This window comes from Galeopterus variegatus, unplaced genomic scaffold (genome assembly GCF_000696425.1).
Source record: "Galeopterus variegatus unplaced genomic scaffold, G_variegatus-3.0.2 Scaffold243, whole genome shotgun sequence".
In the NCBI taxonomy this organism is placed as follows: domain Eukaryota; kingdom Metazoa; phylum Chordata; class Mammalia; order Dermoptera; family Cynocephalidae; genus Galeopterus; species Galeopterus variegatus.
The window spans coordinates 98,302-121,242 of NW_007726354.1; the positions used below are offsets into that span (position 1 = coordinate 98,302).

General features: G+C 35.6%; 1 protein-coding gene across 1 annotated transcript in view; it reads right to left on the bottom strand.

Annotated features, from left to right (window-relative positions):
• The window catches only part of HELZ (helicase with zinc finger), a 146,325-nt gene that overhangs the window by 96,769 nt on the left and 26,615 nt on the right, over positions 1-22,941 (bottom strand). Inside the window, exons 5-11 of the mRNA XM_008566462.1 lie at positions 18,495-18,619; positions 16,586-16,642; positions 11,752-11,803; positions 10,147-10,222; positions 7,716-7,914; positions 7,146-7,253; positions 5,834-6,131 (exon numbers count right to left, since the gene is read on the bottom strand). Coding sequence (XP_008564684.1) covers positions 5,834-6,131; positions 7,146-7,253; positions 7,716-7,914; positions 10,147-10,222; positions 11,752-11,803; positions 16,586-16,642; positions 18,495-18,619 — 915 coding nt within the window. The remainder of the gene's footprint in view (positions 1-5,833; positions 6,132-7,145; positions 7,254-7,715; positions 7,915-10,146; positions 10,223-11,751; positions 11,804-16,585; positions 16,643-18,494; positions 18,620-22,941) is intronic.

Genomic DNA, 22,941 nt, shown 5'->3' on the forward strand with positions numbered 1-22,941 from the left:
TGACTTAACCAACTCCTATAATAATAAATCTCAAAGCAAATCTGACAGAAATTATAAACCTATGGAACTTGTTACCCTGAGATATGGTAGGCAAGAATTATATTTTAAGAGAAATCCATAAGAAAAAGTTGAAGATAATTAGAAAATACCTTTTGAAGATACATAAGGAAAAGGCTGCTACTGTCAAAAATAGAATTCAAGGCCGAAATAACTAGTCTGTCACAAGATACACTCTCCCTTCTGATACTGAGAATAGCACTGCTCTTGTGCCAGCCACATTACTACTCTAATAAAGCATCCAAAGGGTAGATTTACTTTGTCTTCAAGTATGTAGTAAAGCAGACTTGAAAAATACCTTTAATAGGACCTGGAAAGTGGATAAGAAGAAAGTAAGGGGGAAAAAAAATCTAGTGTTTTAAGTACCCAGCGCAAGGGCTGACACATAGGAGGCATGCGATAAATGGGTATTCAATATGAGATTTATTAAAAACAGCTATATTTGTCCAGTACTTAAGAGAATGAGATGAAATGCCTCCCAATTCCAAAATCAGATACCACATTCTTCCTTAGAAAATATTTTGGTCTGCGGCTTTATAAGACTTGACTGTCCAAATAAACAATAAAATAAAATCTCAAAGTAATCCCAAACTACCACTTCAGCTATTCATTTCAGTTATCCTTTCTTTAACCAAAACTGCTACACAGAAGCAAGATGAATATCTCTTAGCTTGTCCGTGTTGTCTGTCCTTGTTTCCTTTCTCTTCAAGAGGCTAACAAAAAGTTAAAACAGCAGAGTAATGCATAAAGAACACTTCATATTTTTACATGCTTCTATTCATGCGTTGATCTTTTATTGACAAACTATTTTTTAAATCTATTTTCCATTACTTTTCTGATCACATAATATTACATAGATATAAACATATAACATGTTCTTATTTTACCAACAACTTTGGGAGTTGGGAATAATTTTTAAGTCATACTAAATGTTAATGTTAATGTTAACATATACTTCTAGACTCAAAGTAGAGGAATGTATAATATCAAGTTTTCAGATTTAAAAATGAGAGTTAATTTTCATCATGTTGCTCCCAGACATTCAAAACAGAATTCTAAATCAATTTTGTCAAGTAAAAATTTTCCATTAATCGAAGTTGCAATATAAAGGGTACAATGCAGTTCGTTTTCTGAGCAAGAAGAAAACTTCCTTCCTTTGTAGATGCCTTTTGCTGCACATTTTTGAGGCATATCTTTAGTCCAAAAAAATTTTGCAGTACACAGTATCTTTTTCTGAACGTGAATCTCATCAATAAGAGAAAAAACTGAAAAAAGCAAAGTTAAAGTTATACACATTTCCTCAACAGTTTGCAGGACTGCCATAGAATGACTAGAGAAACAAAAATTCAACATAGCCTACAAATAGAAAAGGTCTGGATGCTGTAGGTATCATGACAATATTGTAAGAAAAACCTATGGAGTTTTTCCCCCCACAATTCAAATTTGAATTAACTATAGTAGGAGTTTTAGTTCAATACTGAACAATGAATTAGAGAAATATAAATGTCTGCTACATTACTGGATTTTAAGTTTCAATGAGTAATACATTAATATAACTAAGTCCCATGATCAAATCAGTTTGACAGACACTGAGGTGCACCTTGACTCTCTAAGAGGGAAATAAAGCATGTAGCATTTCCAAACCTAATTGTAATGGAACTCTTTACCATAGGTGCTACTATTAACTTCAGTGGAACGCAGTTTAGGAAACATTGAGCTAATAGATGGCCTAGCACGGTCCAAATTTATAACTTTATGGAAGAGAAATACATGTTTCCAGCATTAATTTAAGGACAAAAACTTGCTTAAACAAGGAACAGCCAATCAAATGGAAGAAGAGATAAGAATAAAGAAAATTCCCATTCAAATTCCAGTTTCACACTATCACACACTTTGTGTGTACAGAAATCAAATTATATTATACTTTATAGTATCATCAGAACTGTATGGAAACATGATACAGCCCACACCTAATTCAATTCACAACTGCATTTGGCCAACTTGTACCTGGAATGACACTTTTCTCCTAGTTCCAGGCCAAAGAAGATCCAAAAATGATTTGGCTAAGGCTAGAGGCCAAATTAGGCAGGCTGTCAAATTGTCACTATTTAACAAAATAGTTACCTTGCTCTCAATGTCTCTGAATGTTGTCTACACAAGTATTCCAGGAAAAGATATAAAATAGGACACTGCCATTTTACATTTTTATTGTCTCAGAATGTTTTATAAAAGGATGATTTGATATAAACAAAGTTTTTTCCCTCAAATTTCTTGCTGACAAGAACTCTGCTGTAATAATCAAAAACACTAGTACTAAGACAGAAGCATCCTATTTTCATTTCTCCAGAATTCTGTTAGGACTCTCTACACAATCACACTCAAACAAAAGTAGTCGTGTAATAAAAATTTCACGAACTTAAAAACAGTACGATGTTCAATGATATCATTTTTAAGAGTAGAAAAATTATCAAAGAACTAAAAATTAGCACAACAGTTCAGCTAATTGGAGTAATGACCAAAAAAAAAAAAAGTTAGTCAAATGTCATCTAGCTTGCCTAAACCTGGATTTAAGTTTTTCTTTTTATAATGTTCAAAATATTTTTTTAAAATAATAACAATAAAATCAGCTTTAGTAGGAAGACCAAAATGGTTGTATGCTAACTTGAACAGCTAGGATGTACAAGAACTTGAACACTCCCTTTCTGATGTTCTTCAAGACTTGGATTCCACTTACATGCACCTTGTTCTTTCCTCAGACCTCTAACTTCAGCCTTTATATCAGAAAATACATTTTGTACATTTTATATTGTTCTCTCGCGATATTTATTTTTCTTCTGTCCTTGAAAAACAAATTTTACCATGTGAAATTCTTTTAAGGCTTCCAAATTAATTCAAGAAAATGCTTAATTTTTAAAAATTATTTTCCATAATACAACTACCTAAAGATAAAATCTTACTTAATGGAAAACAGGCAAAGATACCATATTACAAAGAGGTCACTAAAAAAGAGAATAGTACTATAAAAATGGGGAGGGCATAGCATTATAAAAAAATGGGGGAGGGAATCATTGTGTGTATTAACTCCCTCTACATATCTGAATGAAATGTATTATATTTTCAAACTGATATATTGGAAACATCAGAAAGGAGCCTCCTTATTTCTTCCAGTTACCAGGCTTAGGACTCAGTCATCTTGTACAACTTCTCTTTCAAAACCACTACATGGTATTCTCCTGCCATCTGCAGGTGCCATAGAGCTTGGGTATGTAAATATGCTTTTTAGCCCCCTGCTAGCACCCTAGTCCCAGTCCTCATTTAAAAAAAAAAAAAAAAAAAAAAGGCAAAACCCCTCTTTCTTCCTACTTTCTTCATTCAGTGTTTAAGCCAGAAATTATCCTAATCATAGCTAATGATAAAAATAATAGCTACTATTTACTTCATGCCTCCTATGAGCCTGATGTTGTGCAAGGCTTATGTCTAGTTTTCATAATTCTCTAAGACAGATATTACTAGATCCATTTTACAGATGTTTCCCCATGAAGCTCAGAGACATTAAGTACTCTGCCCAGGGTCACACAGATAATAAGCAGAAAATCAGGATTTGACTCTGAATTTTGTCCACTGCTCTTTTTCTCCAACTGGCAAAGTAGCACACATCTGAGGTAAAAGTAATCCAAGTACCCTCACTCTTCTCAAGTCCGTGAAAGTGCTCTGAAGTCCTCTTTATCTCTATCTTCTCTCATTATCATGTTTTAACAGTGCCATTTTCCTTTACTTTTTATCGCAGACATTTAACATTTTATTTGGTTAAATAGGTTTTTATTAACTAGTATGGATTCTTGACAACACTTACAAAGCTATTTCTATGGGAAAATGAGTTAGGAGTTACAAACCACCAATCTAAAAGCAAACTTTTAAAATACTACTCACATATAAGCCAAGAATATCCTTTTATAATTATATTTGGGAACAGATGCATATTGGTCTCTCTTTATGATTTAAATCTCCTTATGATTTAAAAAGGATGCTTCTTAGTAGTTCTCAAGTTCTGGTCTCTAAAAGCAACTTACTAGTACAGTGGTAGGCAAACTACAGCATGCAAGCCAAATCCAGCCCACTGCTGTTTTTGAAAATCAAGTTTTATTAGGACACAGTCACACCCATTTGTTTACACAATGCAAAGCTGAGTAGTTGCAACAGAGACTATCTGCCCTGCAAAACCTAAAATGTTTACTATCTGACCCCCTGCAGAAATAATTTACCAACTCCTACTCTAGTAGATATAAACCAAATACTTTCTTTTCTTTTCTTTTTTTTTTTTGGTGGCTGACTGGTATGGGGATCTGATCCTTGAACTTGTTATAACACCATGCTCTAACCAAGTGAGCTAACTGGCCAGCCCCAAATACTTTATTTTGTTAACTATCATATCTATTTGGCTATGGAAATTAAGTTATTCTTTTTTTTTTTTCCCTTTTTGTCTTTTTTCGTGACCGGCCACGGATCGCAACCCTCAGTGTCACACCCGTACCGGACTGGGACTGGCTACGGGATCGCAACCCTCTGTGTTGCTCCCGCACCTCGCTCAGCCAGTGAGCGGCCGGTCTGTATGTGGGATCCGAACCCTTGGCGGGAGCGCCGCCGCGCTTCCCAAGTGCGCCACCGGGCCGGCCCCGGAAATTAACTTATTCTGATTCCAAAGAATACTGAGAAGATGACAAAGATACATACAACAGAATAAAAACAGGTAAAAGAGATCAAACAAAGTGGGAAATAAGGGCAAAATGAAGTCTGGGTAATAGCACACATGTAAGAAGATATCACCTAATTTGGTCACAAATGTTGTTTAACCTCACTAGCAGCTAAAGTAAAGAGGGAGACAGACCAATTCCAGCTGTTCACTGTATCCAAAAAATAAAATCCTAGCATTTGCTCATGAAAAAAACAACCTCTAGGTTCTAATGAATGGGCCATTGTAATGCACAGTGAAAAACATCCTCTGAAATATGGTTATGGTCAATACCGCAGCAAGTTTCATACAGCTCTACTATATGAAGTGCTTGTCAAATAAATATTTAGTGATTATTAAATAAAATAAAGCACCGATAAATCCAACCAAGAACCAAAAAAATGTGGGCTAACATGCCCTTTCCTTGTCCTGTTGGATCTTGACATAAAATTTAGGTATAGGCAGTAATATGACAATGTACCAAGTAATTCATCATCTTCTGCAGGTGCTTACATGTTGAAACCAGGGACCTCTTCCCAAGAACACAGAACAGATCCTATTAAAGGCACCTTAGTCTCCTTAACACTAGTGAATGTACAAAATGACTTCTGAAGGCTTATACTTAGCACTTTTCATTCAGATAACGTACTAATACCAGCAAAGTTAGTCAGTAGGACATGGAAATAGACATTGTAGGTATGTACACAATTACCATTAAAATGATATTCTACCAAAACTAATATTGAAAGATTTTACTGTGATAAAATCATCTTATTTTAAAATGAGATTGGTAGACCAAAACAGACCTGATCATCTACTCACAGAAGTTTGGGGAACCTCAGAGCAAACTTTGCCTGTTTACTATATGAAGAGATATGGGCACAATGTGAACCATTCTAAGCCTATTACACAGTAAATAAGTCAATTAACTTGGGATTTTTTTCCTTATTATTCCCTCCCTATCCATGGAATATTTGGGGGCCAATACATATCTTTTAATGTTGCCTTTTAATACATCGTATCAGGGGAAAAAAGTCTAAATATTACCTTCTGTAGAAGCTGCATCAATCATTACTCTTTGCATGAGTACTGGTTCCAATCCAAAGTCGAAAACTATGGTTTGGCGAAAAGTTCCAAATATTTCTGTGTTAAATGCTATCCCGACTTTATACACGTAATGATCTAATCCATTTTGGGCCATCTTTCCTCCTATCCATTCTTGACAGTTTTCTGGGACTTCTTGTGATACCTGGGTAGTACTATCTCCGGCAGATATTGCAATGATACTAAAATGAGGACGATGAGCATCATAAAGCAATGCTACACGATACAGCATTCTTGCAGGCTACAAGGAAGTTAAAATAATTCATTGAGTACAAGGGGGTGAAAAATCCAATTGTATGTAATTGGGCTCTTCAATGAAAATATTTCCATAAGGGATTTATTTTCCCATGCTTCTAAGATATTATGTTAAAAATACAAATTGTGCTCATTAGCCGTTTAAGAAAAAAATCAGAATGGTTAAAAAAAACAGTTGTTAAAATTATACATTTATGCTACATCACTAGCCTCCCTGCTCTTTCTGTGACATGTTCATCTTTCATTGTGGCAAAAGTTATCACCCTGTATAATCATCAACCTCCAATTTTCCATACCTTTCACCTAAAAATGTTTTATGTAGCCTCAAGTATGAAGCCTACATAGGAGGGCAGTTTCCTCTGAAAGCACTGGATTGGGTTCAAGGCTGAAGCTAAAAGTTCTTAGATTTTTTTTATGTCAATATACAAACGGTACAGCAGAAGAAACACTACCAAAAAGAACACAAAACTTTTCGACTGAACATATTCAGAGAAATTTTTGACTTTGCCATCTTAAGCTTTGACTATTATAATTTAAGATGGGAAGCACTACAGAAAATGTCTCATGAAAAACCCATTGTTACAGAATTCGTGATTTTATCAAATCAAATATAAAAATAACTTGTCATTATTTAAAAATCTTGAAACCACCAGATTAAACCATTGATTTTAAATAGTTAATCATAAGCCATGAACCCCATCCTATGTTCCAAGTTTAGAAGACAACAAGTCAAAGACCCCTTTACCAAATAAATAAATAAATAAATAAATAAGAAAGCATCCTAAACATCTACAAAGATCTTATCTCAAAGTCAAAAAAGAAAATTGCACTTTTAATGATGGAAATATAGAAATATACTTAGCACAAGATAGAATCTACATAAAATGTACTCAGATTAAAACATTTTCAACGCTCTTTTAACACAGACGTTTAAACATCCAAAAAAGCTTTGAGAAAATTGAACAAAATTTATATCTTTTAATTAGCACAAAATTCCTACCTTACAAGTGAGAGCAAAAGTCCAAGTCTGGTGAGATTTTTTGGTGTTGACAGTAACCGACAGGTCAGGGTTATGCTCTACTTTTACTCCTTCTATACATTCACTAAGCTGAAAACAGACAGCAATCAATATTATGTTTTTATTGCTAAAAGCACAAACAAAACCTTTTAGCGTGGTAAATAAAATATTAATAGTAAAGATGCTGATGAAACTGTTTTCCAAGCAAGGTTTTTACACATTTATTTTTGGTTGTCTTTATAAGAACAAAATATAATAAAGCGAAAATAACAACAACCAAAAAAATAAGAACCACCAAAAAACAGCAGTCAAAAACTGCCTTAATGATGGTTATTAATACAGTAGGGCAAAATCTCCAAACAAATGGCTTAGTTATGCTCTTTATTTTAACAAATGGGTCTACTTTTGCTACTATAAACATCATTTTATCAGAATCAAGTTCTTTGCATAGAAGATAAGAAAATAAACCAAAATACAGTACATAATAAAGTCAAGACTCAAACAAGTTCATTGTTTAAAACAAACCAAAAAAATGTAATTTATTTTCCTCACCACTTTCTCAGGAGATAACGAATTCATCCATTTTTCTATCAGGGTTTCCATGTAACTGCCTGAGAGCTGTTTATTCTCGTTTTGCTGTTTCAATTTTATCAATCGTGAAGCATATCTTTTCTGCCATTCTGCTAGTTCTTCCTGGGAATGTGCTGAAGTACACTGGGCACCATACCTACAGATTCCTTGCTCTAAAAATCTAAGTAGAATAGGAAAGACTGTTTTATCATACACTTTGTTGAACCATTTAAAAGATAAATATCCAGCATTTGCCCTCTGACTTCTTCAATAACAAGAACAAACTTCATCTTCTGAAAGGCTATATTTAAGAGGTTTAGAGAACATTTACAATAGCTAATCAAAACGTAACTCCCCATATCCAGTGACCTCTTTCTTTGGAATAAGGGAGTCCTAAAGCATAACATCTTCAGAACAAACTTCATCTTCTGAAAGGCTATATTTAAGAGGTTTAGAGAACATTTACAATAGCTAATCAAAACGTTACTCCCCATATCCAGTGACCTCTTTCTTTGGAATAAGGGAGTCCTAAAGCATAACATCTTCATGCCCCCCCCCCATCCCCTGCAAAAAAAAAAAAAAAAAGGCATTGAAAAGTAGTTTCCTTTGTGATACATAAGGGCTCTATTAAACAATTGCTCTTAGAACAGAATTTGTTTAAAGCAACACTGACATCAAGTGGATTAGCGGCTCACATGCAAGTACTTCCTAAAATGATAAAACTTAAAGAAAATTTTCCACATATGGGAATTTCATTCAAAAAAATTAAAATATAAATTATTGTTTTAAGGCTTTTACTTTTCACCTCCAAATGTAGTACTTTCACTCTTCTACATTACTACTACCTATATTTCATTTAAAATATGGTCTGTATTAATGTGCTTGAAGTTTTAAATAAATTTAAAATAAAAGTTTTACTTTAGAGTCACAAATTTACTCAACAGTCATATTAAATTCTTCCAGGGGTAAATTCATAAATGTTCATTTTAAAGGATACAGAATTAATGATTTCCTAGTGTTTATGACCCAGAAAATTCAATTGACAATTCAGTGGCCCAAAACAGACAAAAATAAGAGACTTTGGTCATGAATATTTTTTACCCTGCAAAATTATGGGTAAAGCCAGTTTTTAAATCAATGAAAACATTGAAAAATTGATAAAAATCTTCAGAGAGAAAAAATCAAAATTAAGATATAAATAGCAAAATGGAGACAAGAGAAATGTTATCATGGACAATTTTTCAACTGGAAAAAATACGGATAGTCAGAAATATCAAATGAACCGCAACACATCTATCAAATGGCTCACTATATCTGAAAAGGTAAATGTTTTTAAAGCTTTTCCTGATGGTACAACAAAATACTTGAACTTAAAATTGTACTATTTATTAAATTCTCTTATGCTTCAGAAGATATATTTAAAATCATGTATTTATATGTCTTTTAAGTATTTCTTATGGAGCTCAATATTTCTTTGTCTTCCTATTGCTTTGCTTTAAATTATTCCCCTAAAAAAGTGAAGGTTTCATATTCTTATCTGGACTATAAATCTTCTCATATTTCCTTTTCATAGCATTGTGTTCTAACTCTTCTACACAACGATAACACTGGGATTTTCAATATTTACTACTTAGTTTCCTTATTTCTACTACAAAATCAAATGTGTATTTTGACTATTCATCATCAAAAATACATATCATATTTTCCTTCATTATGAAAAGCAATCTAGAGTACTGAGAATTTATGTCTAAAATCCCACTAGTTACTAGTTCTTATAAAAGGAAATGAAAAGTTCACCTTCTTTAAGTGTGACTTTAAGAATTCTTTCCACATTAATACATAATTATTAAATTTTGAAAGAATAGTCTTTCAAATATAAATTACTCATAAATTCTATATTAGGATTACATGAAGATAATAGATATTTTTCACAAAAGTTATTAAAATAATTTAACACTTCTTTATTTTATGCTCTACTTCAATTTTCATAAAATTGAAGTAATTTCAACATACATAAAGTAATTTCAACCTCTATCACCATAACCTAGTTAAATAAACCTCACGTTAGAAAGAGACCAGCAATTTAGTTAAGCCATAATAATACAACTGGTATTATAAAAGACTTCTGAACAAGGTCTTAACAAACTTGCATTTAGATCATTGTTGTTTGCAATTTTAAAAAGATGACTCATCAATATAGTTTTGACTTTTACCATATAATGACAATGACCTTTATGGCTTCTGTTTCAAATTGAAAATAAACCACTTTACTCCATAATTATACTTGTCCTTCCTTCACATATTACCTTCTTTAAATCTGAACTACTGCTTTTCAAACAGTGAAGGGAAATCATCTATCCTTTCAACAAAGACATGTCATTGGTTTTTAAAAAAAAAAAAAATTTCACATTACCTTTTACACAAAGTATATTCCTCGCTGCTTGTGATTCCCCTAGGTGGTGGGCGGAAATGCCAACCATTACAAGACCCTAGGGAGTAATCAGGATATAGTCTTATCATTTGAGGCTAGCTAGTAAGTCTGATATTTTAATGTGTAAGAAATGCTATAATCCCTCCACACACATCATCCCAGATGATGTAAAAAAATGACATGACATCCTTGCATCTATCAAAAAAGTAATCTACCAATCAACCGAGTTAAATCAACTAAATGAGATGTAGAAATTACTGAAGAGGCAGTTACCCAGCAGTTAAATCCCTTAATCAAGCTGGTGGCACTGACTCTGCCCTAGCAACTGGTGGACATCTTTCCAGTACAATCTCTTCCTTAACAATTCAAGGGAGGAGGTAGGCATGCTTGTCACTGCTTAAGCATGAGATGTATCTCTATTAGGAATTCCTTCAGGAATAAAACAATTATTAATCGTGAAAGGAAATCTTACATAACAAATTCTACTACTGTGTAGTAAGTGAGGAGCTCCACATTATTATCCACGTTCCTTAGGACTTGTCTGACACGTGTCACTGTCAGTCACTGTATAATGTAATCCTTTTTTATAACTGAAATAAAGTTCAAAAAGTTGAATTTTGAGATGAGCTAAAAAATAACATTTGTTTACTTTTGAATACAATGAGCTTTGATTCGTTTAGATAAGAGGTTTCTAATAAGCCAAGAAAAATAAGGCTTAAGAGAGAAAAGCCTAGAGCCCTAGAGGCTGAGCAGCAACAAGTTTTTGAAGACCTTATAGCCACTTTCTATTTCCTGACTAGTCACTGTGCTCCCCCCAAAGAGAAAAAAAAAAAGATATTTAGCCAGGTTGAGTTTAAAGCTGTGCTTCATCCGTTACTAGCTGTGAGACTTTAGGGAAAACACTAAAACTTAATAAATAACAGTTTCATCACCTATCAAAAAGATGGAGAAGGACTCTGAGAAGTCACTACATGTTTTGTGAAAGCCACTACCACAGTATGGCATTGAGCATACACTCAGTGAATGCTGGTGTCTTCCCTTTCCTCTGGCAAGAAGAGAAGAGAGGAGATCACGAACTTTAATTAGGGCAGGAACAACTCAGTTGACAGACCATAACTTCCAAAGAGTAATAACTGTACTATTCTAGGACAGATAGAAAGAGAAGAAAAGTCCTCCCTCTATGGATTGCTAAGAATAAGGTTTAAATTTAGTCCTACATGGAGGCAAGAAGATTAACTACATGACCTCCAAGTTACCTCCTACCTCCATTACTCCATTATGCTATGAAAAGGTGACAGGGAAAAAATTGCTTTCATCCACACCTACTTCTTAAAATTAAACTTTTATATCCTCTCCTACAAGCTGGCCAGTTAGCTCGCTCCACAGAATGTGGTGCTGGTAACACCAAGGTCAAGGGTTCAGATCTCAGTACTGGCCGGTGGCAAAAAGATTAAAAAAAAAAAAGATATTTTCTCCTTCATCTTCACTTACATGTACTGTAATTCAGTAAATTTCCCTCCCAATAATCAATAAAAAAGGCAAAGCCTGAAATCACAGCTACCAGAAGTTACAGAGTTTGGTACTTACCGTCATCTAAGTCTTCCATGTGATATCCAGAGAGGACGTTACTAGTTGCTGTCTGCAATTTTTCAAATGAAAGACATTTTTAAAATAAGAAATAACTAGTTGATGTTTAATTAAAAATTTGGACATTTTCAACATTAAATGAAAAAAAGGTCTATACCAGCCAGCACCCAAAAAATTAAAAAAAATTTTTTTTTAATGGTTTGAATACTTAGAAATTTTTAATAACATTTGTTGCAAATGATATTTTTTGCTCTTTGTTCTATGCTAAACTACAATCAAATATGGAAAAAAGTACTTGTGAGGCCCTTATTAAGGAAACTGATAGAGACCGCTTACATAAAAACTAGCTGGTAGCAGAAGAGAAGTCTAAGTCCCCAGTCCTGAACTCCACAGGGTAGCATCTTCCAACCATTTATTCATTTCACTCTCTTCTTCTTAACACCTAGAAAATGACCAACTACAGAGGTGCCTCTTCTCCTATAGCTAGTGGTGAGCTACCACTTCTAGGCCTGGGAGCACTTCCTACCAAGTCCTTTCTCACTCTGGGATGAGCCCTTCTCCCACACTGGAGTCCAAGGCTGGGGATCCACTCACTCTAACTTCCACAAATAAATTCCCAATCTGCACTTCTGGCTGTAACTTTACCCTAAGCTCCACACCCTCAGTTTCAACTGAGTGCCAACCATAGCACTTATTCTTAACTATTCTGTAGCAATTTACATGCTGGATCACTGTCAGCTATGTATAGACTTGTCAACAGTCTGCACCTGCCATTCTGGATTCATGCACCTTCCAGAGTATCTTGGTACATAATGCTCAGTGCTCAGTAAATGTTGGATGGATGGATGATCACCTAAGCAATTAAAACACAATATGCCCAAAGCAAAATTCATCTACTTTACCCCAAACCTGATCCTGCTCCAGTGCTCCTTATCTGAAGTTAATAGATTCTTCTTCCCCAAAGAAAGCCACACTAAAATTTTGAAAGCCATTATTGAACATTCCCCTCCTTTCCTGCTCTGAGTATTCTCCAAATCTTGCCCAAGCAGGCCTCTAGCATGTCTCTCATATCTGTCTCATACTCTCATACTCTCTACTCCCACCACCATCATCCTAGGTAAAGCCCTCATTACCACTTGTCTCATTCACCTCTGAATCAACTGACTGTTTTCCAATCTCACCCTGTACCAAGTCACCTCTTGGTCTTTCCTTAGCTGTCCCCATCCTTTAAACTCAGTTCTCACACTCCCGCCTCCATGACTTCCTTGCAGAGTGTTAATCCTTTCCCTGCTTGTATTTGGATTACAGCACCTACTGACCACAGGCTGCCCTGCATGCACATTAGCTCTGTGCATCTCTGACTGGCCCACCAGACTGCTTTTCGAAGATACCTGAGCTTTCCAAGAGCTTTGAACAGCACAGGTGCTCAGTAAATGTTAAACTAAACCAGAACAAGGAAACAGTATCTCAAGATGAAATTTGGAATGTCTTGTACCATAGAAAGAATGTCACAAATGTTAATTGGGTATAACTGAAACAATACTATCACTATAATTTACATGTGGTTGATTAAACTGAACTTTTTAGGTTGGGTTAGAACTAAATCACTGCAATATTGTTTCTATAGGAATACTGTTTCTCAGTCAAGCTATTTATTAATCAGAATAATTATTCATATTACAAGTATTCTGTGCTTCACACACACAAAAAAATTAATTAAAAGATCTTTTTAAATTCTATAAGCAAGGTCTGTGTGCCATAACCCTTAAAATATAATTCCATTTACACAGTATATAAAAATATAAAAGCTAGAAATTCACTTCCAGTATAAAGATTCTAAAGTACCCCCTCTTTAAAACTTATCATAACAAATTTACCAAATGTCCAAGTAAAAGAATGGGAATAAAATGCTTTCACCATAAAATAAAGCCTAAAATATTTTAATTGCTGGAAGAGAAAAACACCCACGTCAGCATGTGAGCTGATCAGCAATCAGGCAAAGCCCGCATGTGCTGACCCCGCAGTTCTCAGTCTAGACGGGACCGGGCGAACAGCACATCTCACCAGAGGGGCTGGGGAAGTCAGAAGTCCAGCTTGGCTGAGTATTTGGCCACCCTGGCTTTTAGGTTCCAAGGTGTTTTGTTTTTTTGTTTTTGGGTGTTTTTTTTTTCTCCTTTTTTTTGTGACGGGCCGGACCGCGCTCAGCCAGTGAGCACACCGATCATCCCTATATAGGATCCGAACCTGCAGCGCAGCGGGAGCGCTGCTGCGCTCCCAGCGCCGCACTCTCCCGAGTGCGCCACAGGCTCGGCCCGTTTTGTTTGGTTTTTTTTTTTTTTTTTTGTCTTTTTGTCTATTTTCGTGACCGGCAACGGATCGCAACCTTCAGTGTCGCGCCCGCACCGGACCGGGACCGGCAATGGGATCGCAACCCTCGGTGCTGCCCCCACTCCTCGCTCAGCCAGTGAGCGGCTGGTCCATATGTGGGATCCGAACCCTCGGCGGGAGCGCCGCCGCGCTTCCCAAGCGGCGCACTGTAGCAGTGCACCACCGGGCCGGCCCCCCGTTTTGTTTGTTTTTAAACAATCTTTTTATGTGCACAGACCCCAAGACAGAAGGGCAAACTCAATTAGTTTATGATGGTCAGTACTGACACCTTCAGGGAAAACAGCCAAAGATTACACTGCTAGACCTCCTATAAATTCACAATCAAATCTATTGATTAGATATGTTAAATTTTACTAAAGAATATTTATTGTTTTTGTTTTCATGAATCAGCCTTTAGTTCCAAGCCTTTATTCTTATCCACTAGCATTTACAAGTTAAATATCAGCTCAGCCCAATCTTTAAATAACAAATTGTTGCTATTTTTAAATGTGCCATGTACAATAATAAATAAGGGTAGCATTGTTCGTTAGCTTTATCTAGATGGATTTTTTTTTCAATATCAGTTCACTGACGAAAAAGAATACTACTCTGCTTACATAGAGAAGTTACAAACAAAATCTGAGTCATTTCTTCAAAAGTAGAGTCAAAGTAAGAGTCAGTAAGAAAAAGAATACTACTCTGCTTACATAGAGAAGAAGTTACAAACAAAATCTGAGTCATTTCTTCAAAAGTAGAGTCAAAGTAAGAGTCAGTAATATTTGTGGCCTTACATGTAACAGGATTATAAATATTAGAAATAAAATTTTTATATATTTGTGTGTGATTATCAGGTATAAAGTTGGTAATTCAGTCAAGGCAATAAAAGAGAAGAACAAAGCCAAAATTCTTAATAAAATGAAGGTCATTTTATTTTACGCTCTCATTTTAAAAGTCTAAAACATAATTGTATTGTTACTTAGAAATTAAAAAGACTACATATATACAAGAAGAGGAATGGCTTTGAAGCTAATGAGAGCTTACATAGTCTCCATTAATTCACAGTAAAGTAACATAGGACAACGAAAAAGACAGTTAAATAAAAGGCCTAACAGTAGCAGTAGTTTCTTTTTGCAGCTGTGTGATCCATAACAACTGTCTTCACCGACTGTTTGTTGGTATGAACTGGGATATGTTATGGCATTTGAATGGGAACGGGACCCACAGGAGGTCCAGGTGGACACCCGGGTCTCTGCACATCCCCTCGCCTGTCTGGAGCACCCTCCACCTCACTCGTCATGAGACCAGCACCTTCCCAACACTCAGCTCTTGGCTTAACTGTCTTGGTCCCTGACCACCCAATCCAGTGATTCTTCCAGCAGAAACACTTGTTCGTTTCCCTCATACTACCTACCTCGATGTGAATTACACCTATGGTTGTTCAATTAATTAATTTATTTATCTATCTCCTCCCCAAGACTGTATCCTCCCAGAGGACAAGGCCCATGGGTGTCTTGTTCAGTGCTGTGTCCCTAGCACCAAGCATAGTGCCTAGCACATAGTAGGTGCTCAGTTCTTGAAAAATAAGTCAATCAATTAATCAATCACTTTACACAGGCTGCCACTTATAAAAGCTGACAAAATGGCTATTTTTAAAATAGGGCTTCAAAACAAAAATATTTTTGAAGAACAGAAATTTGAGACTTACAAAGCTTTTACATGCCACTGTTGTCCCTGAGTCTTCCGTGTTTACTCCAAGTCTTTCACTGGAACGCATTTTTTTTTTTTTTTGTCTTTTTCGTGACTGGTAAGGGAATCGCAACCCTTGGTGTGGTGTTGCCCACACCGCGCTCAGCCAGCGAGCACACCAGCCATCCCTATATAGGATCCGAACCCGCAGCGGGAGCGTCGCTGCGCTCCCAGCGCCGCACTCTCCCGAGTGCACCACGGGGTCGGCCCTGGAACGCATTTTCATTCACTATTTGCCCTGATACACATTTTTTTTTTAATTGTTGAAACACAGTTGATTGTACGTATACGATACACATTATTTCAGTTTCCTAAACCCATTCCCTAAAAATAGTTCTTAAGTCACAGACTTCCTTCAGTTGCTTTAAAAAAATACAAAAATCTTTAGGAGTATCTTATTTTTAGCGACAGCATTTTCTAACAGCCAGACCACTTAAAAACTAAAAGTTGCCAATCATCTTTCCATCTGTTGGCCAAAAAGAACTAATAAGAATTAGAGACAGAACAGATGACCTGCAGTGCAGAGGAGCCATGAGAAGAAGCAAAGTTGCAAAGACAGGACCACGTTGGTTACAGTGGAAGACAGAAGGTCCCATTACCCCACCTTTATCGCCTTGCCTTCTTGGCTGATGCCACAGTGATTTTCCAAATTTTAATACAGAACACTTACTAACCAGACTGAGTTAAACTCTTCCAAAGAGATCCACTGAAATAGCCTTACCTCTGTTTCTGTGAGAAGTGTTTTTAGTCTTGTCAAATCTTTTGTTACCATCCCATTCTGAAGGGGTGAATTAAAAAGAGAAAAATCAATTAGTTTATTCATTCTTTATCATGGCAACTTAGTTCAATTCCTCAGTCGTTTCTAAAGTTTATCTGTAAAAAAGAATGTTATTCTCATCCCTCATCCCCACTACTATTAACATTGATAACAAAGCTACACATCTACAAGCAAAGTTGACACGGTTAACAGGAAAAACTACACAGTGTGTCTTGTCTGGTACGTAAAAACACTATATTCACTTTACATAAGAGTTTAAAATTAATTCCAATAAAATATTCACAACAGGTATCACGGTATAACAAGATAGGACAAGTGAAGAGAAAAATAAACCTAAAACTTTTAAACCTTTTCCCCTAAGACTAACAGGGTTATATGCGCAAAATGGTGAGCAATAACAGTTGTCCATGACTCAGAGAGATTCACGTGAAATGATCAGATTGCTTTAAAGATGGCTCATTTAAAAAAGTTACTGAAGGAAAATACACATTTTTCTGAAATTCAAATTTCACTTGAGATTTAAAAGCAAATTACTTTTTACTAGTTTTAAATTTAAAAACCCAACAGGTAAAACTGCAATATGCTTAACTTACATAAAAAAGCGCTTTAAGAACAGAATTATCTTAATGATAAAGAAGAAATATTCTTTTTATCATCTATTTAGAACTAAATAGTTATATAATTTCTACTATATTAGTAATATATTTTAGCTTTTTCATTTGTGAATCTGGTGAAGTCAAAAAACACTGCTAAACTAATTAAACAATTCACTGCACAAAAAAATCCTTAAAAATCAGTAACCCCTCTTCTAACCAAATATATTTATTTGCAGTGAAAACACAACTCTGGGGCCGGCCTGGTGGCGCACTGGAGAGTGCGCCGCTTGGGAGCGCGGCAGCCCTCCCGCTGAGGGTTCGGATCCCATGTGGTGACCGGTTCCCGCTCACTGGCTGAGCGCAGGGTGGGCGCAACACTGAGGGTTGCGATCCCGTTGCCGGTCCCCGGTACGGGCGCGACACCGAGGGTTGCGATCCCGTTACCGGCCAGTAAAAAAGACAAAAAGGAAAAAAAAAAACAAAACACAACTCTGCTCCAGATTTTCACAAATTATATCAATTCGGAAGAATAAGTAAGGTATACGTAATTCATGCTGCCCAGCAAAGTATACATATACTTTTCTTGCTTTCACTGGTTTTCATTATGAATCCTGAAAAGTATCAGCAAATTTTACCAGTGAGCAACTGGTAAAAAAAAAAGTTATATCTCTTTTCTTCCAATTTCTACAGATTATCAATTCTAAAGTTCCAAAAAGTAGTCTTTTCAATTATATCAACCAAAAAAAAAAATCTAGAAAATTAAATGTTATTAAATATATATATATCTCCAAAAGTCTAAATAGAATTAGATCATTCCATCAGTACTTATAGATATTAACTTATACATTATCTTCAGAAACAGAAGTAATTATTACTCCGTTAGATTTAAACATTAGATGAAATAAATGGTAGAATTTAAGAACCCCTCAAGATCACAGGAGCATTTTAAAACCCCAAATTATTTTCAAGCTGTGTTAAACTATATCTTTAAAGAAAATCATTTAGTTATCTTATACATTCGATTTTTTTTAAAGTACCTGCAATTGTTATATATATTATCACAAACTACAAGAATCCAATAATTAAATATTAGTTTGTTCTAAAGAAATGAGTATCTCAAGATACTCAATAACATTCATTTCTGATAGGAAGAACTAAGAGGAAAAACACACACTATTTTTTTCCCCCACAATATACCTAAGGAGTCAAATATAAATCTGTTTTCAGGCATTCAAAATGACAGCTCATCAACATACCAGAGACTCTCCTGTCAGTGATTTGGCAAGAATGGTAGACACAGGCTGGAGCTTTCCTTTCAGCTGCATGCAGCAAAGCACTGCCCGAAAGGCACTGTCTCCCTTGGCCAGTCCTTCTCCCAGCACTGCCATGAAAGAATAATCATCATTAACCACATGCCATTCCATACACATTGTTTCTGATTATAATACAGTAATGTGCTGCATAACGACGTTTTGGTCAATGACACACCACATATACGATGGCAGTCCTATAAGATTATAATACTGTACTTTTACTGTACCTTTTGTATGTTTGGATACACAAATATTTATCATTGTGTTACAATTGCCTATAGTATTCATTCAGTACAGTAACATGTTCTACAAGTTTGTAGCCTAGGAACCATAGGCTAGACCACATGGCCTAGGTGTGTAGTAGGCTGTACCATCTAGGTTTGCGTTAAGTACACTCTGTGATGTTTGTACAATGACAAAAACTGCCTAATAATGCATTTCTCAGAATGTATCCCCATCATTAAGCAATACATGACAGTATTAACACACTATCACAAGCATGGCTTCTTATATGCTAAAAAAACAACTCCAAATACTAGAGGAAAGCAGTGGTGCTTCTGTTCTGTCCAAGACATGCATATAAGGACAAGAAAAAACACGTGGCAATGAACATATCAAACCTACTACAGCCTACAGCCAGTTAGGACCATACCAAAATCACAGGGAGAATTAATCTTAAAGCTCTCCAGTGAAAAATACTGTTCAACCTATGATTTCCTGGTAAATGAGGGCTTTTAAAATGCAGATTTATTAGGGCCGGCCCAGTGGCGCACTGCTACAGTGCGCTGCTTGGGAGTGCAGCGGCGCTCCCGCCGAGGGTTCGGATCCCACATACAGACCGTTCCCGCTCACTGGCTGAGCAAGGTGTGGGCGCAAGACCGAGAATTGCGATCCCGTTGCCGGTCCCGGTCCGGTACGGGCGCGACACTGAGGGTTGCGATCCGTTGCCGGTCACAAAAAAAGACCAAAAAAAAGGAAAAAAAAAATGCAGATTTATTAGCTGAATAAAATTCTCACAAGACTCTCTACCACTAAAAACGGTACAGCAGCCTTAAAAATCAGTAACCCCTCTTCTAACCAAATATATTTATTTGCAGTGAAAACACAACTCTGGGGCCGGCCTGGTGGCGCACTGGAGAGTGCGCCGCTTGGGAGCGCGGCAGCCCTCCCGCTGAGGGTTCGGATCCCATGTGGTGACCGGTTCCCGCTCACTGGCTGAGCGCATGCATAATAAAAACTGAAAATCTCAACATTAGATATTCATAAGTAATTGAAAATTAGCCTTTATCAAAACCAGCAAAATTAACTAAGAATCCACTTGTCCAATGGCCATAGAAAATGCTACCCAAATTGTTTGCAGATTTAATTTAATACAAGCACAAGAGTCACGTGTTTCTAACAATACAGAATATACACACTTTTATGCCATGTCACTTGAGATGATATCTTATAGCAACTGCTAATGGTTCAACTAGTACAGCAATCTGTATCTCTAACTACGAAGTCCAAGATTCTATTATTAGTTCGTATGTACTTAACTTCCTTTTCAAGAAAATAATTTGCTGAAAGAAAATATTTTGGAAATTGTACTTTTTCTAATTATTTCCAAGAAAATGTTTCTTTTAGGTATCCATATAATATATTGTATATGTAAAAAGTCTGTTGGATCTGTTCACAATATATTTATTTTGGCTCTACTGAAATATCCTCTCATTGTTCAATTTTTTTACTACACAAGTAACATGACAGCACTGATAAAGTACTATATAAAAGTTCACCATAATCTCACTACTCAAACTTTTCACTTACTCATGTTCTCTTCCAATTTTCACCCATTTCTACATCATTTTGTACATGATTGTAACTGATGTAAACATGACAAGTTGTACTCTGCTTTGTTCCCCTTAGCACATTTAATATTTTCCGTGTTATTGTGTTTCTATTTATAATATTGGCTATATAATGCTTCATCAAGTAGATAGATCAATGTATTTAACCATTTCTTGCTCCAGAATGATTCTAATTTTTAACTATTAAAAGTAACACTGCAATAAATATCTTTATGTATATACCCTTTATTAAACTAGATTACTAGAGTGAAAGTTGTAGTCTCTCTGTATCTAAGAAGGTTTTATTCACTTTCAGTTTGAGCCAACCTGTTGTCTCATTCCATCCATGTTACAGATTACTCATCTATTCAACTGTCACTGGATAATTCCAATCAGTGAGTAACTCCAATAAAGTATCATTAAGAATGTCTTAAGCATAAACAAAATTCCAAAGTAAATCTCACACCTCTCTCAAATCTCACTATTCCTAAAACTACTCAAAAATGACCTTGGGCAAGTCACTTTATCGCTCTGGCCCTCAGTGAGGCCATCTGTAAAACAGAAACAGGTATAAATTTGTTGTAAGGATCAAATGAGACAATGCAAGTAAAATGCTTTTGAGGAAGAACAACAGCCCTGCTGAGCTCTAGATTAGTCACTCCCATGTAAAATGAAGGTGACAGTAGCTACTTCATAAGGTTGTGGTAAATTATATAAAGATTCTAGCATAATTCCCTACATGCTAACTTCCCCTTCTAAAAATTTTAAAGCAGTATTGAGAACTGCTAAGGAAATATCCTAGTTCCTTTTTAATAATTGGGATATTAAGAAACTAGTTGTCAAGAGCTGAAAAATGTTCAAAGGAACGAAAAACTAAAAATATGTTAACCTCAGGTGATTACACCATGTTTAAAGAGTATTAAGGCACATAATATTTTATTGGTTTTGTACAAGGTATTTGCTGACTTTTATTTTGCAAAGGTTCTTCCACTACACTGGTGTTTGAATGTCTCAATATTTGTCAAAATTATGTTTCCCTTCTCTCTCTCTCTGTCTTTTAGACAAGAAGCAGTACTTTCTTCCAACTTTCTTTCTTTAAATGCAATTCAGTTTATGTCTTGGAGAACTACAGCAAAGAAACAGTCAATGATTATAGATAAAAAGCTCTCCTGCTATTGTAACATAGAACAAAATTACATTGCAATGCTGCTAATCTAGTCCCTTATTATCTTTAGCATCTTGAAAAAGCTTGAAAGAAAAGAAAGTACGGCCTAGTAGTGTATTATTAAACTTGTCTCAGCTATAATAATTGAACTTGCCAAAAGAGATGACATTAAAAATATAATCCAATCTTGAGCAATTTTTAAAAAGTTACAATTCCTTGCAGATAAAGTCTGTTCCCTCCAACTATCTGTGAAATTCTACTATGAGCACACAATTGTTCTCAAACTGAACTGCTCCTTTCTTCTGTCCACTGGAGTCACAGAGGATGCCTGTAGCGCACCTTACACATCAGTTGTGCTGCTGCAGTTGAGTATCCCCTCTCATTCTTAAGATTTTGTAATATTTTCTAACACTTGAAATATGTCTTAACTTGAAATGTTTGAGAGTTGAAACTGAGCAATATTTAAGGGGTATTCATTCAACTGTTTCAACAAAAACAGCTTTTATCTGGGGTTGATAGCCTCTGGCTACCACAAGGAAAGGAATAACAATTAAAACGCAATTCCCCTTGCTTGTAAGGAATTACCTGCAATGAGAAAGGTAATTTTTAAAACAAACGTAAAGTACAGTAAACGTGGAGTATTATTCTCTAATTTTTTCAGTAACATGACCATATTAGGTTATTTCTTTTATCAAATCCTTAGTTATTTCTAAAGTTCTATTATTAAAGAGCTTCTTAGACTAATCATGTTATTCTTCCAAAAATTCTCAAAAGAAAATTTTTAATTACCATAAAAACTAAATCCTTTAGTTACTAATGAGGTAAAATCATTCACTGGTTAGATATAATCACACTCTCAGACTAACACTTCAGGAACTGAATCAAAAATGAAAATAAATCCCCTCCTAAATATCAGCCATTTAATTTTTGGCAATAAACTCATTTGACACACACACCCACACACACATTTGGAAGGGGGTTAAGGCAAAAGTATATAAACATACTCCAAACAGTGGAAGGCCTAAATCAAGTTATTAATTGGAGGTTAAAATGACCTGAGCTAGCCAGTTAGCTCAGCTGGTTAGAGCACAGCCTTATTACACCAAGGTCATTGGTTTGGATCCCTGCACCAGCCAGCCCTCAAAAAATACAAAAACATTTGTCTCAAGTATCAAAAAATATAACACAAACAAAAGAACACAGTAGCAAATATCTCACCAGTGTCCCTTTTGCCAATTTTTTTTTTCACTTATTCTTCTCCTCCACCTCAACCCTTTCCCTTGTCCTCACCTTTCTTCTAACTGTAATAAATAAATGCTTTTGGACAGGTGGGCTACAGCTTTTGTGGCATTTTACACCTTTCCTACCAAGGTCTTTTGCAGACAAAATGTTTTCT